At 32.9% G+C, this 12,448-nt stretch overlaps 2 protein-coding genes across 2 annotated transcripts in view; one reads left to right on the forward strand and one right to left on the reverse strand.

Moving 5' to 3' along the window:
* On the reverse strand, nucleotides 1,889-4,690 carry LOC104725463. The gene is made up of 2 exons (XM_010444130.1): nucleotides 4,042-4,690; nucleotides 1,889-3,950 (listed from the first exon to the last, which is right to left on the reverse strand). The coding sequence occupies exons 1-2, from the start codon at nucleotides 4,396-4,398 to the stop codon at nucleotides 2,085-2,087; spliced, it is 2,223 nt and encodes a 740-aa protein (XP_010442432.1). The 5' UTR covers nucleotides 4,399-4,690; the 3' UTR covers nucleotides 1,889-2,084.
* The window catches only part of LOC104725464 (E3 ubiquitin-protein ligase UPL2-like), a gene marked incomplete in the record, with an annotated part of 4,008 nt that continues 3,536 nt past the window's right edge, over nucleotides 11,977-12,448 (forward strand). The window contains 2 exon segments of the mRNA XM_010444131.1: nucleotides 11,977-12,057; nucleotides 12,259-12,391. Of these exon segments, the coding sequence (XP_010442433.1) occupies nucleotides 12,293-12,391 (99 nt within the window).

The following is a 12,448-nucleotide window of genomic DNA, read 5'->3' on the forward strand; positions in this document are numbered from 1 at the left end:
GAAAATGTATCAAGGAAAATTATAGTAAAAATACACAACTTTTAAAAATAAAATACATATTCTACAAAGATTTAAGATAAATTGACACAACTCTAAATTATATATTTACAATTGTATTAAATATTTCTATATTATAATCATTTTTTAAATCTTTAGTTAGATTATAGAATAACATTGGTATTAGATATTAATATTCAAATGATTTTGATTCAACAAAACAGAAAATATGTTTCAACAAAAGAGACAATATATATAGAGTTTAAAAGATATGAATACTGAATAGACACAACTATTAAAACATAAAGTAGTGATAAAAAAATATGAATAAAATATGGTGGAAAGACACAACTTTACAATGCATCGATGCAACTGTATAAACTATTTTTCAAAAATTTACAACATGTTCTTTTATAAAAAGATACGACAAAAAATTACAGTTGTTGATAGTATTTATTTAGATTGTTATTATTGTATAAATTAACTATAAAATGAAAGAGATGTATTGTACATGCTAAGTAAAAAGAAGTTCAAAACATTCAAATGTCAAAAGCAATTAGGAAAAACAACAATATTCCCGTATATATATCTAAGGAAACCAGATTTTTTTTTTTTTTTTTATGTTTATAAGTGTTAACCATAATGACAAATGACAATGATGATGAACAATGTTATTAATAACATAATAACATAATAATAATAACAACCAACAACTGCAATAAAAGAAAGGAATTATTTGTTCATAATTTTAAAGTCATCATTCATCCACCAGCTTCAATTATGATCTAGTCCCTAACTTCAACTCTCTTAATCGGTCAAATCCTAATTCACATTTCATTATTATCTTATCATTTATATATGATATATGTGTTCAACACGTTGCTTCGATTTGGAATGTAACTTTTGGTAGCACTATTGAATCGAAGTTACGAGATCATAATAAATAAGAACACACACAAACTACACAAATTTGTTTCAGTAATGCGCAGAGACACAGTGATTTGTTTCTTTATTTTTTATTTTTTTCATAAATTCAAAAAGAATTGGTCAAAACAACCCACACAAATTTCTTATATTTCGGATTAAAACCTTTTTTTTTGTGTGTGCACCCTTTCGGATTAAAACTTAAGCATGTTTAGTAAGAACATAAATGTAATCTGAAAGCTAAGGATGAAACAAACAATAAATTAATAGTCGGTTTTATAAGCTATGTTGGTTTACAAAAATGGTAATTTAAAAAAAAAATCTTAAAATGATAATGAATATAGTTACAGTAGTTATTAATTAATATTTATGTTTTTATTAATTCAATTTTCAGAAAAGGAAAAAAATATATATATATTTCAAAAAAATACTGTACTTGTTTTAAGTTTTTAATATAGTACATTTTTATTACTATTAACGATAAATTCTTATCTTTAAAACTTATAATTGATTATTATTTGTTTAGAGTTCTAGAAATTTAGTAATCACAAAATAATGTATGATGTATTTATAATCAGTTGTTGATATGTTTTCATATTGAAGGGTTGTAAGACTCATCAAAAATTTGAAATCCTTTTGAAAGGTCCAAACAGGAAAAAAAAAAATCTGTGTATACTTCATGTGATTTTATAACTTGAACATGTGATTCATATAATGTCAAAAGGTTCTCTAGTAAAAACTTGTAAACGAAAAGTAAAAAAACATTTAAACTTAAATATAAAAGTAAGTAGTTCTCCTAAAAATATCACAAAGATCGTTTTTTTCAAATATTTTCTTTCAACTTCACAAAAGGAAAACATTATTGCTTTTCTCTACAGTTTTAAGAATCCACATAACACACATGTGAAATAGAGTTTACTACAAAAGTACAAATTAGTGATTGTTAGAAAATCGCGTAAACTCAAAATGCCAAACAAAACGATTAAATCTTAAGGCCAAACACTTCCCAGTTCCCATAGACTCATTTGGTTAAATTTTATACGTGTAACAATTAAAAAGTAATCTGCCGCCTGCTATTATGACACTCTGAGTCTCTCTGACTAATACACATTTTTCCTCTGTATTGTCAATTATTTATTGTAAACAAAAAATTAATAACGTTTTTAAAATCTAGCGTTTTCGAAGCCGTGCAAGTCGCTCTTCTTCATCATAGCCAACTTAGCCAGCTTCTCAGCCGCTCTCCACGCTGATGCTGGAGTCAACGGCTCACCATTTTCATCCATCAGCATCATCGTCGTATTCGTCTCTCTCTCGCTCCCTCTCCGCCGTTGAATATGTTGCTGCTGGTGCTGGCTTTGATACTCCATTAGTTGTTGTCCTCTCCACTGGACTTCTACAAGCTCTGCCTCCACGACTTTTATGTACTCCGCGGCCTCCGCGGTTCCTGACTGGCCTAGTAACGCACGCGCTGACGTCAACAAGTGGTGTGCGCTTGTGCATTCCCCATACTCTACGAGCCTACGTGACTCGGCAACAGCCCGAGTTGCGATGAAGAGGCTTCTAAGCCGTTCGATTCTAGGAGAAGATGATGATCGAACGGCTTGGGGAACGCGTAGAGACTGGTCCCGTCCATACACAACTTCTTGTGTCGATGGGTCCTTGTAAAGACCTCTAACTGACAAAACTTGGTTGGCCCTAGTGGCTGTTGACGGGACCCTAAGCTCCATTAGAAGCTCTCTCTCTTCGCCTGCGTAGAGGTCCCCAAGCCGGACTGACCCGGAACCAGAACTCACCAACGTAGGCCGCCCATTACATAGATAAACGGCTGAGATTTCACATGGTCCAGAACCTGATCCAACTCGAATTTGGATCCTGAGATCTTGAACCACTACACTAAGTAATCCTCCTATGCATTTTGCAAAAGCCTCCTCTGCAGGGGCATTGCTACACCCACCACTCTCTCCGAAGCCATGCTCCGTAACAGGGATCTCAATGTGGGCAAAACGTGTTGATCCCACATGGGTTACTGTGGACCGTTGATTTGTGTGGACTTTACTCGACTGACCCTGACCGTCCGATAAAAGTACGATGCTCGCTACTGGGTTTCTCTCCCTACGATCCTCAAGAACTCTCGACGCCTTTTTCAAAGCGTCGCTTGTATTAGGAACTTGACCACAAAGCAACCCATCAACCACGGCTCCCGCTGAGCGTTTGCCGTGCTCCGTCATTCTCTTCAGCGGGAGAAGTCTCTTAGGAGCAGTCGTGACAATGGCAACGATTGAGAGCCGATCAGCAGAGCCAAGAGAGGCTATCACAAGCCTCATTGCTCGTTTGACCATCTGAAGTTTTGCATCGTTCATTGTTCCACCTACGTCAACAACAACCACAAGATCCACAGGCGCACGTTGAGACGGATCTAAAAGCCTACGTCCTACCCCGCCTCTGGTAGCTAAAGGGGGCGGTGCCTTCACCGTTAGAGCCACTGCACGAGTCTCGTAACCACACCCAACAGAGACAACGGCAGCTTCAGGTAACAAACTCACCTGCACGTTTCCAAAATCTCGACCACTAGCTGGAATCTCATGAGTTTTGACGGCAAAAGAAGGGTTTGGATCCACAACAAATCCCTTGAACTGAGCCACATCATCTTCCTCTTCCCCTCCACAATTCTCATCAGCTTCAGGTATAGGAACAAACCTCGGCGAAAGCAAAGGCTCATCATCGTCGTAAAATCTCGAATAGTCACTTTGCCTTGGCCTCGGTTTCGCTCTAGGAGAAGACGCCACGACAACGCGCTTCTCCTGGATAACGGGAACAGAGTCGTCGAGGGGAGACTCATTTGCATTCTTATGAGGAGCAAGGAGAGAAGCATCTTTCCAAATAGAACTACAAACAGGACAAACAAGCTTGCCGTGTTTACGTACGTAGTCGGCAATACAAGGGAAATGAAATGCGTGTGAACACTCCGCCGTATACTTCGCCGTACCTTGCCCTGTTTTCACGCTGTTCAAACATATCCCACAACTACTCTGCAAACAAAACAAAATCAATAAAAATCATCAGAAAACATAACTTTAAATCTATCTAAGTTCTCTTTGTTGCTCTTAATATGTTTCTTACTCTGAATTTGAAGCTGTTGCGGAACAGAGAAAGCTTTAACGGCGACCTAGGCGATGAAGGGTTCGAGCTAGCGGCCAAAGACAATCTTGGACTCTTTGTAGCCGATCTTGGCGTCGGGACTTGTTCCGCTGTTGGAGTCTCAGCATCGTTGGTCCGACAACGTAGGCCAGGACTAGAACTCAGTCGGGGAGTCGAAGGATTACTTCCACCAGAGAGAAAAGCTAGCTTAACGCAGCTTCTTGGGCTAGGACTTGGGGTAAGATTATAGCCGGGGTGGTTCTTGTCAAGATCCGGCGCTGCTGCGTCGCTGTTTCTAGGAGCGGTGGTGCAAAATGCTCGTCGCCAACCAGTACCCATAGCCGTGGTATTAAAAATAAGAATCTTGGGTTGTGTGTTTTTTGTTTGTTTTTTTTTTCAAGATGGAGAGATTTACAAAACCAAGAAAAAGAAGAGGAAGAAGATAAAGATTGAAAGATTGTGGCAGAGAGAAGAAGACAAAGGAAACGGTGGTGACAGTTTCGGATTTGTTATGGTTAATGGTTTTGGTCTCTCTCTATTGTTGTTATTTTATCTATGCATCTCAGAATGGGGAGATCTGTAGAGTTTAATATAAAAATGGTTTTTTTTTTCTTTATTGTCCAGATTCCAAGTTTAGTCTCTCTCTCTCTTCTTCTTCATCTTCTTCTCCTACGATATATAAGCATAAAATATTTACACTGTAGCTGGATTGTGCATTTAATTTCTTGGGATTTCTTATTGATGGCGCGAATGTCGAAAAGTTAAGAAGAAAAGTTTTTTTTTTCTTCTAAAAAACTCTATTATGAGATATCTTAATTTATTAGTAGTTTATTTATGAAAAAGGAGGAATTTTATTTAATAATTGAAAGAAATGTGACAATTTAATATGACAAGAGGATATTTTGTCCAAGAAATATGAAATACGAAAGATTTATTTTTCGAATATTTGACGTTTTTCTATAGAACAAATAATTATTTTTCTGTTACATATTGTTTTCTTACGTAAACATCCAATGTAATGAACCTTTTATACTTGTTTTACGTGTATCATACCAGTTTTTGTATAGTACATGTCATTTTCTATGTCATGTTTCATATATATATCTAATCCAAATTTTTATCGTAATAAATGTTTGTTTATTGATATAAGGAGATACTAAATAAGTATATTTTTAGATGGTTATTTTAAAGAATACTAACATGTTACATTCTCACTTATATATTCTTGCTAGTATTTTCTATTTATAATTTTAGCAATTGTTATTAACCTAAATACTTCTTTATTTGTTAATTATTAAATTTTGATCGTTCCTTTTTACAACTTGTTTTTTCTTTGTTTCGGATCTCATATCTCTCATCAAATCTCATATACATGTATGTGTTTGTGTCATTCTTTTGTTAGAAAAATATAGGTATCATCCATCTCTAAACATTCAAAACCAAAATAATTTTTATTTAATCTGAGCTATAAAAAGTAATGTAATAATAGGTATTGTGACCACACTATGTAATGTCAAAAACCAAAATTAAAGACGGTACCGTGACTGTTTATCGAAATGATCCGTCCAAACGCATTTATCGTGCAAGCAAGCCTACGTCCAAAATCTTTTCAGTCGCATATCGTATACTGCATTTAAACCGTTCGAAGAACAAAGCACATGACTTGAGAGTTAAGAGAATTCAACAGCCCATATGAGAAAGAGATCACAACCAATTTCGGTATCCTAGGCTGAAGATTCGTTTCTTAGACCAAGAACATAATTAAAGAAGGAAACCGTAGTATTATTTATAATTTAACCGAATATGAATGATTACAAAGTACAACAACTCATTAACTGTTTTATGTATATTACTATCTATCATTGATCTTCGCTGACCACATGACCACCGTGCAGTAAATCCAAAATGATGGTCCAACAAATAAAATCAAATTAGTTAATTGTTAATGTTTTAGAAAAGAAGTTGTTGAACAAAAATAAAAATTTCTTGTTTTCTATGTTCAAGATGTTTAACAATTTTTTAATTTAGTCTTTTCATATAGTCAAACCAAATAAAATAACTTATATACATAATTAGTAAAAGTTTTTCAGGTGTTTTAAGTTTTTTTAATATGTATAAAATATAAAACATGCTGATAAATAAATAACAGTAAAATAGCAAAATGAAGAAAGAAGGCCAAGAAGAAAAAGGAAGTAAAGAGAGCACATGTCCTGAAATGGAAGCCGTGTTTTTTGGGCAGGTAGTTAAGATGCGACCCTCTTAATAATACAATCACATGCCCCTTAATCAACATGGTTTATATATCTTCATAATCATTTCACAACCTACCTTTAATTGTATTAATGCTAGTGTATACTTATATATATATATATATTTAATTGTTTTTCTTTAATCAATTAGTGTTTGGGTCGACACATATTTTCTTTTATCGTTATTATATTCCCCTTTGTGTCCTGTCCTACCTTATATTCATGGCGTCTTTAAACATTCAACAATTCCCAATAAACGAATTATGAAAACTTAAGGATATAAGTATTTGAAAAGAATCCAATGGTCAACGCTACCAAAAACATAGATAGTCATGAATACTACTTTTGGAATTGTGTTTTTATTATTGACATGAAGATATTTACTTTTACTTGACACATAGAGAAGAAATTATGAAACTCTTATCTTTAGAATTGTGTATTTTACTTGTTTGTCTTTTACTTATTTATTGTGTATGCTCTTTCTAATCATGCTAAGTCAGTCGTAGTTTCTTAGATGAATCATGGTGATGATGGTTTTATGTTGCTTTAGTTGCATTTATAATTGTTTTCTAGAATTTAATTAAAACCAAAAAATCCTTTAACCATTAGTTATAGATTAATTGGATCTTGGAAGTCTACTGTTGTGCTCTATCTTTGTAGATCTGATCCTGATTATGCTACAAAGTACAATTAATCATGCATGCACTTGCGTCATCATAATTCAAACTAAAACTCGAGCTATCATATAAAGTGGACAACCTTTCATTGTCAAATGTCAATACTAACCACACAATATTGTGACTTACTAAATTCTGACTTCACAATTCACATAATAAAACGAATTATCAACTTTCAAAACTTATATATACTAAACTAGCAAATAAATGCTAACTACTCGAACTGACGGTTTGTTAGAGAATTTGTTGTATGAATTGGTCGTTTCTTATACCATTATTTGCAAGAAGATGCATGCCAATTGACAAAGTCGTCAGTCTTTAAACTTCTTGAATTCTTATACAAAAGTTTCTTCAAAATAGAAATTTTTCTTCCAATTTTATTAATGGTTTAAGTGACCTAAGAAAATAATTTCCACTGCACTCCTACATTTTGTTTTCAATCAGTATTTTTATAAATGTCTTATACAAATAACTGACGATAAATAGGTTGTATTATTAACTCCTGCTTATTTTACATCAAAATTGAAGTTTTTTATAGTATTGTTTTTCCTGTTGATAAAGAAACACGATGCATAATATGATTATTAATATAAATTTGAGGAAATTAACCGTAATCAGGGTTCATAAAGTGGACGTTCTAAAGCTATCCAGCGATGGTAATTTAATAATGTTTGTTCATGAGGCCAAAACCATTTCTGTTCAACACGTCTGTCCAAGAAATTTCTAAGTTGTTATGTCAATATTCCGTATTGTTTACGATCATTTTTTTAATAAAAAGCAGTCGAAATTTTCAAAAAGCATTGCTCTAGATAACCTTAACATATCTTAAATTTAGACCGACCAAGATTTGGAATCTACCTTTGAACATAAAAATGCTTTACACATCGATGACGTGTATGAGAGGAGTTTTGCATGGTATGGATATAGATAGATAGACCCATCTAAAGGAAACAAGAAGAGGAGTTTCTTTAGTCTAAGTAAGCAGTTAATGCTCTCTCACCTAACAAAGTAAGAGCCACGCACATATTTAACTACTCTATATTCTCATACTATTGTTTAGCAAAGTCTTCCTATCTTACTCATAAAATAACATTTGTTTGGTTGAAATCTAAAATAAGCAGTAATTGTTTGATATAGTTTAACAACTTCTAGATGATTTTTTATCTTAAGATTCAAATACGTGTTCTTCGATAACATGACTTTGGCACTTTTTATGATCCCTCTTTTGATATGAACTGATTAATTTTAACACACGTTGCTTCGTCAGTTTTGTGGATTGGATAGGAGACGCTCTGCTTCAACAATAGAGAATCTAGTGGGTTGATGTCGGTATAACTATAATTCGGGATATTCATCTTTCCCTTCATCATGAAACTTATGCGTCTTTGTTTTACGAGATTCTAGTTAACTTAAAAGTTTTTATCATTTATCGTAAACAAGAATATTAATATTTATTTGGATATAGAATTCAACCTAGATATCGACTATTGTACCACGCTGGTTGAAGCTTTTCTATTAGTTGAAATTTATATTCTTTTTTTAAGTTTATTGATATTTTACTGTCTTATTAGTCTAAGCGTTCAGACTAATGTATCGTATTGACTATTATAAAATCCATATATACAACATATCAATGTTACTAATCAAGAGATAATGATGATAGTTAAATGTCAATTTTGATTATAGCACGCTTGTAGACTTGGCTTCCACATGCCATTGGGAAATGTTTCATAAGTAGTCTTTTTTTTTTTTTTTTGCTGAACAAACATCAAGTAGTCTTTCTTCTTAAATCGGTGATACGGGATGAATCTTGTATACTAGATCAAGTAAAATTAGTCTCTATATATTATGATACAGTATGCAATCATTCGTACCAATGCATGAAATAAACAATTTGTTGAAATTTCTTATTTTTTATATATTGAAGGTTTTTTTGTTCAGCTTTTAATTATAATTCCAATATTAAAACTAAAATAATAGTTTTTGAAACAAATTAAAAATATTCGAATGTTTTTTCTAATTAAAGTTTATTTTTTCCTGGTAACTGGAGTTAATATTTAGAAATGATGTGTTTGATAAAATCCACATTTTGTTAGGTAAAGGGTTTATGCAAAAAAAAAAAAAACTCTCAAAATTGCTACTTTTTTTTTTCTATTTATCCATGAACTCCAAAAAAATGAAAAATACATGTTAATCCTGCGAAGTAAAGTAATAGTGTAATATGTAAAATACCCCGTTATCATCCTCGTCAAATTTGTAAACTATTGATAAATGATATATCAAATCTAAACTCCAAGTCTCCCACGACGAGGAGTTCAATCCACATTAAAAACTAATATACGTTAACGTTAAAAACATTTATCATATACATATCTTATTATATAAAGTTTGATGTCAATATTATTCATTAACAATTAACAAGATCGTGACACGTGTCAGTTGTATCAAGCAGATGGTGACACATGTCAATTCTAAATTTATTATAATTTAAAAAAATCAAAATGTAAAAATTCAAAACCTACCATAAAAATTAATTGTTGTTTCAAGAAAAATGTAAAATACTCACCTTTACATAAAGAAAAAGATTGTTGAAGTAAAAATAAATAAAACGATATTTGGTGTGATGGTGTCTTGAGTATTAAGGATTTACCATTTGCCACTGCACTAAGATTAATTCACATATAATAAGTTATTTTATGTGTCCATAAAAACAATTTGTTGGTAGTAGCAAAGACTATAAAGAGATATACATTAGTGTATTATAGAAAAAAAAAGAAACCAACTATTTTCTATAACTAAAAATTTATCTTTACTTTTATACATTGTTTTTACTTGTGAAAAAATTAAATATATATTCTTTTGTTAAATTTAGTTTAATTTAATTTTAATAACTTTGAACTCATCTACAATTATTTTCTTTAACTAAAAGTGTATCTATTTATTTATTTTTTTAACCAAATAATAAATTAAAAGGAAATCCCTTAGTTAGTTGTCCAAGACGGAGGGAAGGGGTTTTCAAAAGAAACTTCCGAGATAAGAAAACACGAAGCACCGACAAGACAATCCACCTTCGTATTTGACGAGCGCGGGATCCAAAAGATGGAGAATAGTGGGAAGGACTCCAGGTTGGAGAAAGACGGCTAATATTCAGAGGACTAATATTCGGGGTCTGCACCATAGTGAGTAACTCAGCACAATCAGTCTTGAAACGTTGACAAGCGATCCCTGCAGCACGTATCCACTCAATGGCTCATAACAACACTTGTAACTCCGAATGCAGGGGGAGGGACTCCATCGTAGACACTTGGCCCCTAACAAAAAGGTTTGCTCCTCACCAACGCAACACCACCAGCCCAATCCTGAATGCACATTGGTTAATTTCCCAAGAACCATTAATCTGACAACATGGTGAAGAAACCTGTACATCCGAAGACGGAGATAGAGCTGACATGACCGCCGTAAAAGATAGCGTTTCTTCCCAGGCTAACTTATCGCCCAATACCTGATAAATTATATCATTTGCCTCGATCTCTAAACCTTGAAAAACTTTTTTATTTATGGCCTTCTAGATCGTCTATAAAATCTATGGTAATTGAAAAAGTTGATCATGGTCACCCTGTTGAGAGGCATCCCTCCAGAAAACAAAATCCAAATTTGAGTATACTGACTCATATGAAAACCCCTCTGATGAAACCATAGTCAAAGATAAATCCTAAACTTCACACGAGCGAGGGCATTCAATGAAAACGTGATAAATAGTCTCAACCGTAGAGTCACACATTTTATACTAAATATCACATTGAACACCTAAGTGTATCTATTTACTTTTATAGATATTTTTATCTACTAAAATATTTACTTTATATTCTTTATTAAATTTAATTTAATTTTAAAAATTCTAAACCCGCATATCGGACGGGTCCTAATCTAGTAACATTTATATTGCTTATTATTTTTAATTTCATAGGATTAATCTGCACTTTGGAGTGATAGGCCGTAAAATTGCAAAACTGGCGATCTGAAAGATTTTTTTTTTTTTTTTGCAGTGATTTCTTATCAAAACATTACTTATTATCTAAAAGAAATATTTTCCACTGTTAAAGAAATAGTTATGCAAAATATAAAAAATCAAGAAAATTAAAATTTTGTATAAAATAAAGAGAACGTAACTAACTTTGAAACAAAATTATTTTTTAAAACATCATTATATTTGAAACATAAAAATGATAATAGTTATTCAAGAAAAGAAGAATGAATAGAATAAAACTAAAAGTGCCATATCAGTTTTTGAAAACTTATCAAAATGAAACCTGTACAATTTAAAACTTCTTCTTCTTTTACCAACAGTATATCTGATTTTCACCAAAATACCCACATTTAACTGAACCGAAGTACTCGAATTTAATCAAAATAACCAATGTTAACCGAATAAACAAAGAAAAAGAAGTGAAACATCCAAAATAAACCGAAAACCTAACTGAATTATTCAGTTTATTTTGGTAACCCTCTAGAAATATTTCGGTTAATTGATAACCAGAAAACCCAACTCGAGTTGGTTCGGTTAACCCAAGTCCCTAGGTCTAATGTCTATCGCAGGGAATATGCGAATAAGGAAATGAACCCAAAAAAATGATTACCGTCCCTATATATGGGCTTTGGGTCAAGGCCTCTCACAATCTCACTCGTCTCTTCATATATTTATTTCCGAAAATAAAAATAATATTAGTGTAGGAATAATTAAAAAACGAGAGAACCAAACAGGCCCAAAACTAAGGCCCAGTAACTAAAAAAATATGAAGAAGAAGAGAAATTAAACCTCCTCTTTCGGACAAAAATCTAGTTTTACACCCTAATCAAAAACTCTGAACCCTCTCCGTATGGTACATATATACATACTTACTCGGTTGATTTAATAAAAAAAAAAAAAAACCAAAATCGAAGGCAGCGAACACTACTCCTCTCTCTCTCTCTCTCTCTCTCTCTCTCTCTCTCTCTCTTTCTGGGGTTTTCTTCTTCTTCTTCTTCTACTTCGTCGTCTTCGTCTCTCTTCCTTGTCTATACGTATACAATAGGTATGTATCTATCTATATACTCTTTTGCCCAGATTCGTATGATTCCGCACTTTTTCTTTGTTTCCCCGCACGTTTTATCGTCTCTACTCTCTCTGATCTGGCTTGGTTTGAGATTCTTGGATTCCTTCTTCTCGGTTTCTCAAATTGATTGTTTCAGTTTTCTCAAACTCTCTTTTTGTGGGGGATTTTTTTTTTATGTAGCGGTTTGAAAATTAGCCGACGCTGGAGCAGTTAGATGGCGGCCGGGAGATCATCAAGTATGCCGTCACGACTCCGACAGCTTTTATCCGGTGAAGGTTCTATTGGACCTTCTATTAGACTCGACGCTGAGCCGGTGAGTTCTTTCATTATTTTCTTGATGCTATTTAATTAGGTTTTCTTCTATTAGGGA

This window comes from Camelina sativa, chromosome 11 (assembly GCF_000633955.1).
Source record: "Camelina sativa cultivar DH55 chromosome 11, Cs, whole genome shotgun sequence".
In the NCBI taxonomy this organism is placed as follows: domain Eukaryota; kingdom Viridiplantae; phylum Streptophyta; class Magnoliopsida; order Brassicales; family Brassicaceae; genus Camelina; species Camelina sativa.

What these genes read in the sequence shown, in the direction of transcription:
- LOC104725463 (XM_010444130.1), bottom strand. Translation starts at nt 4,398, where the DNA reads ATGGGTACTGGTTGGCGACGAGCATTTTGCACCACCGCTCCTAGAAAC. An exon ending in GCAACAGCTTCAAATTCAGA is followed by an intron (nt 3,951 to 4,041) that starts GTAAGAAACATA and finishes TTTTGTTTGCAG; the next exon opens with AGTAGTTGTGGGATATGTTT.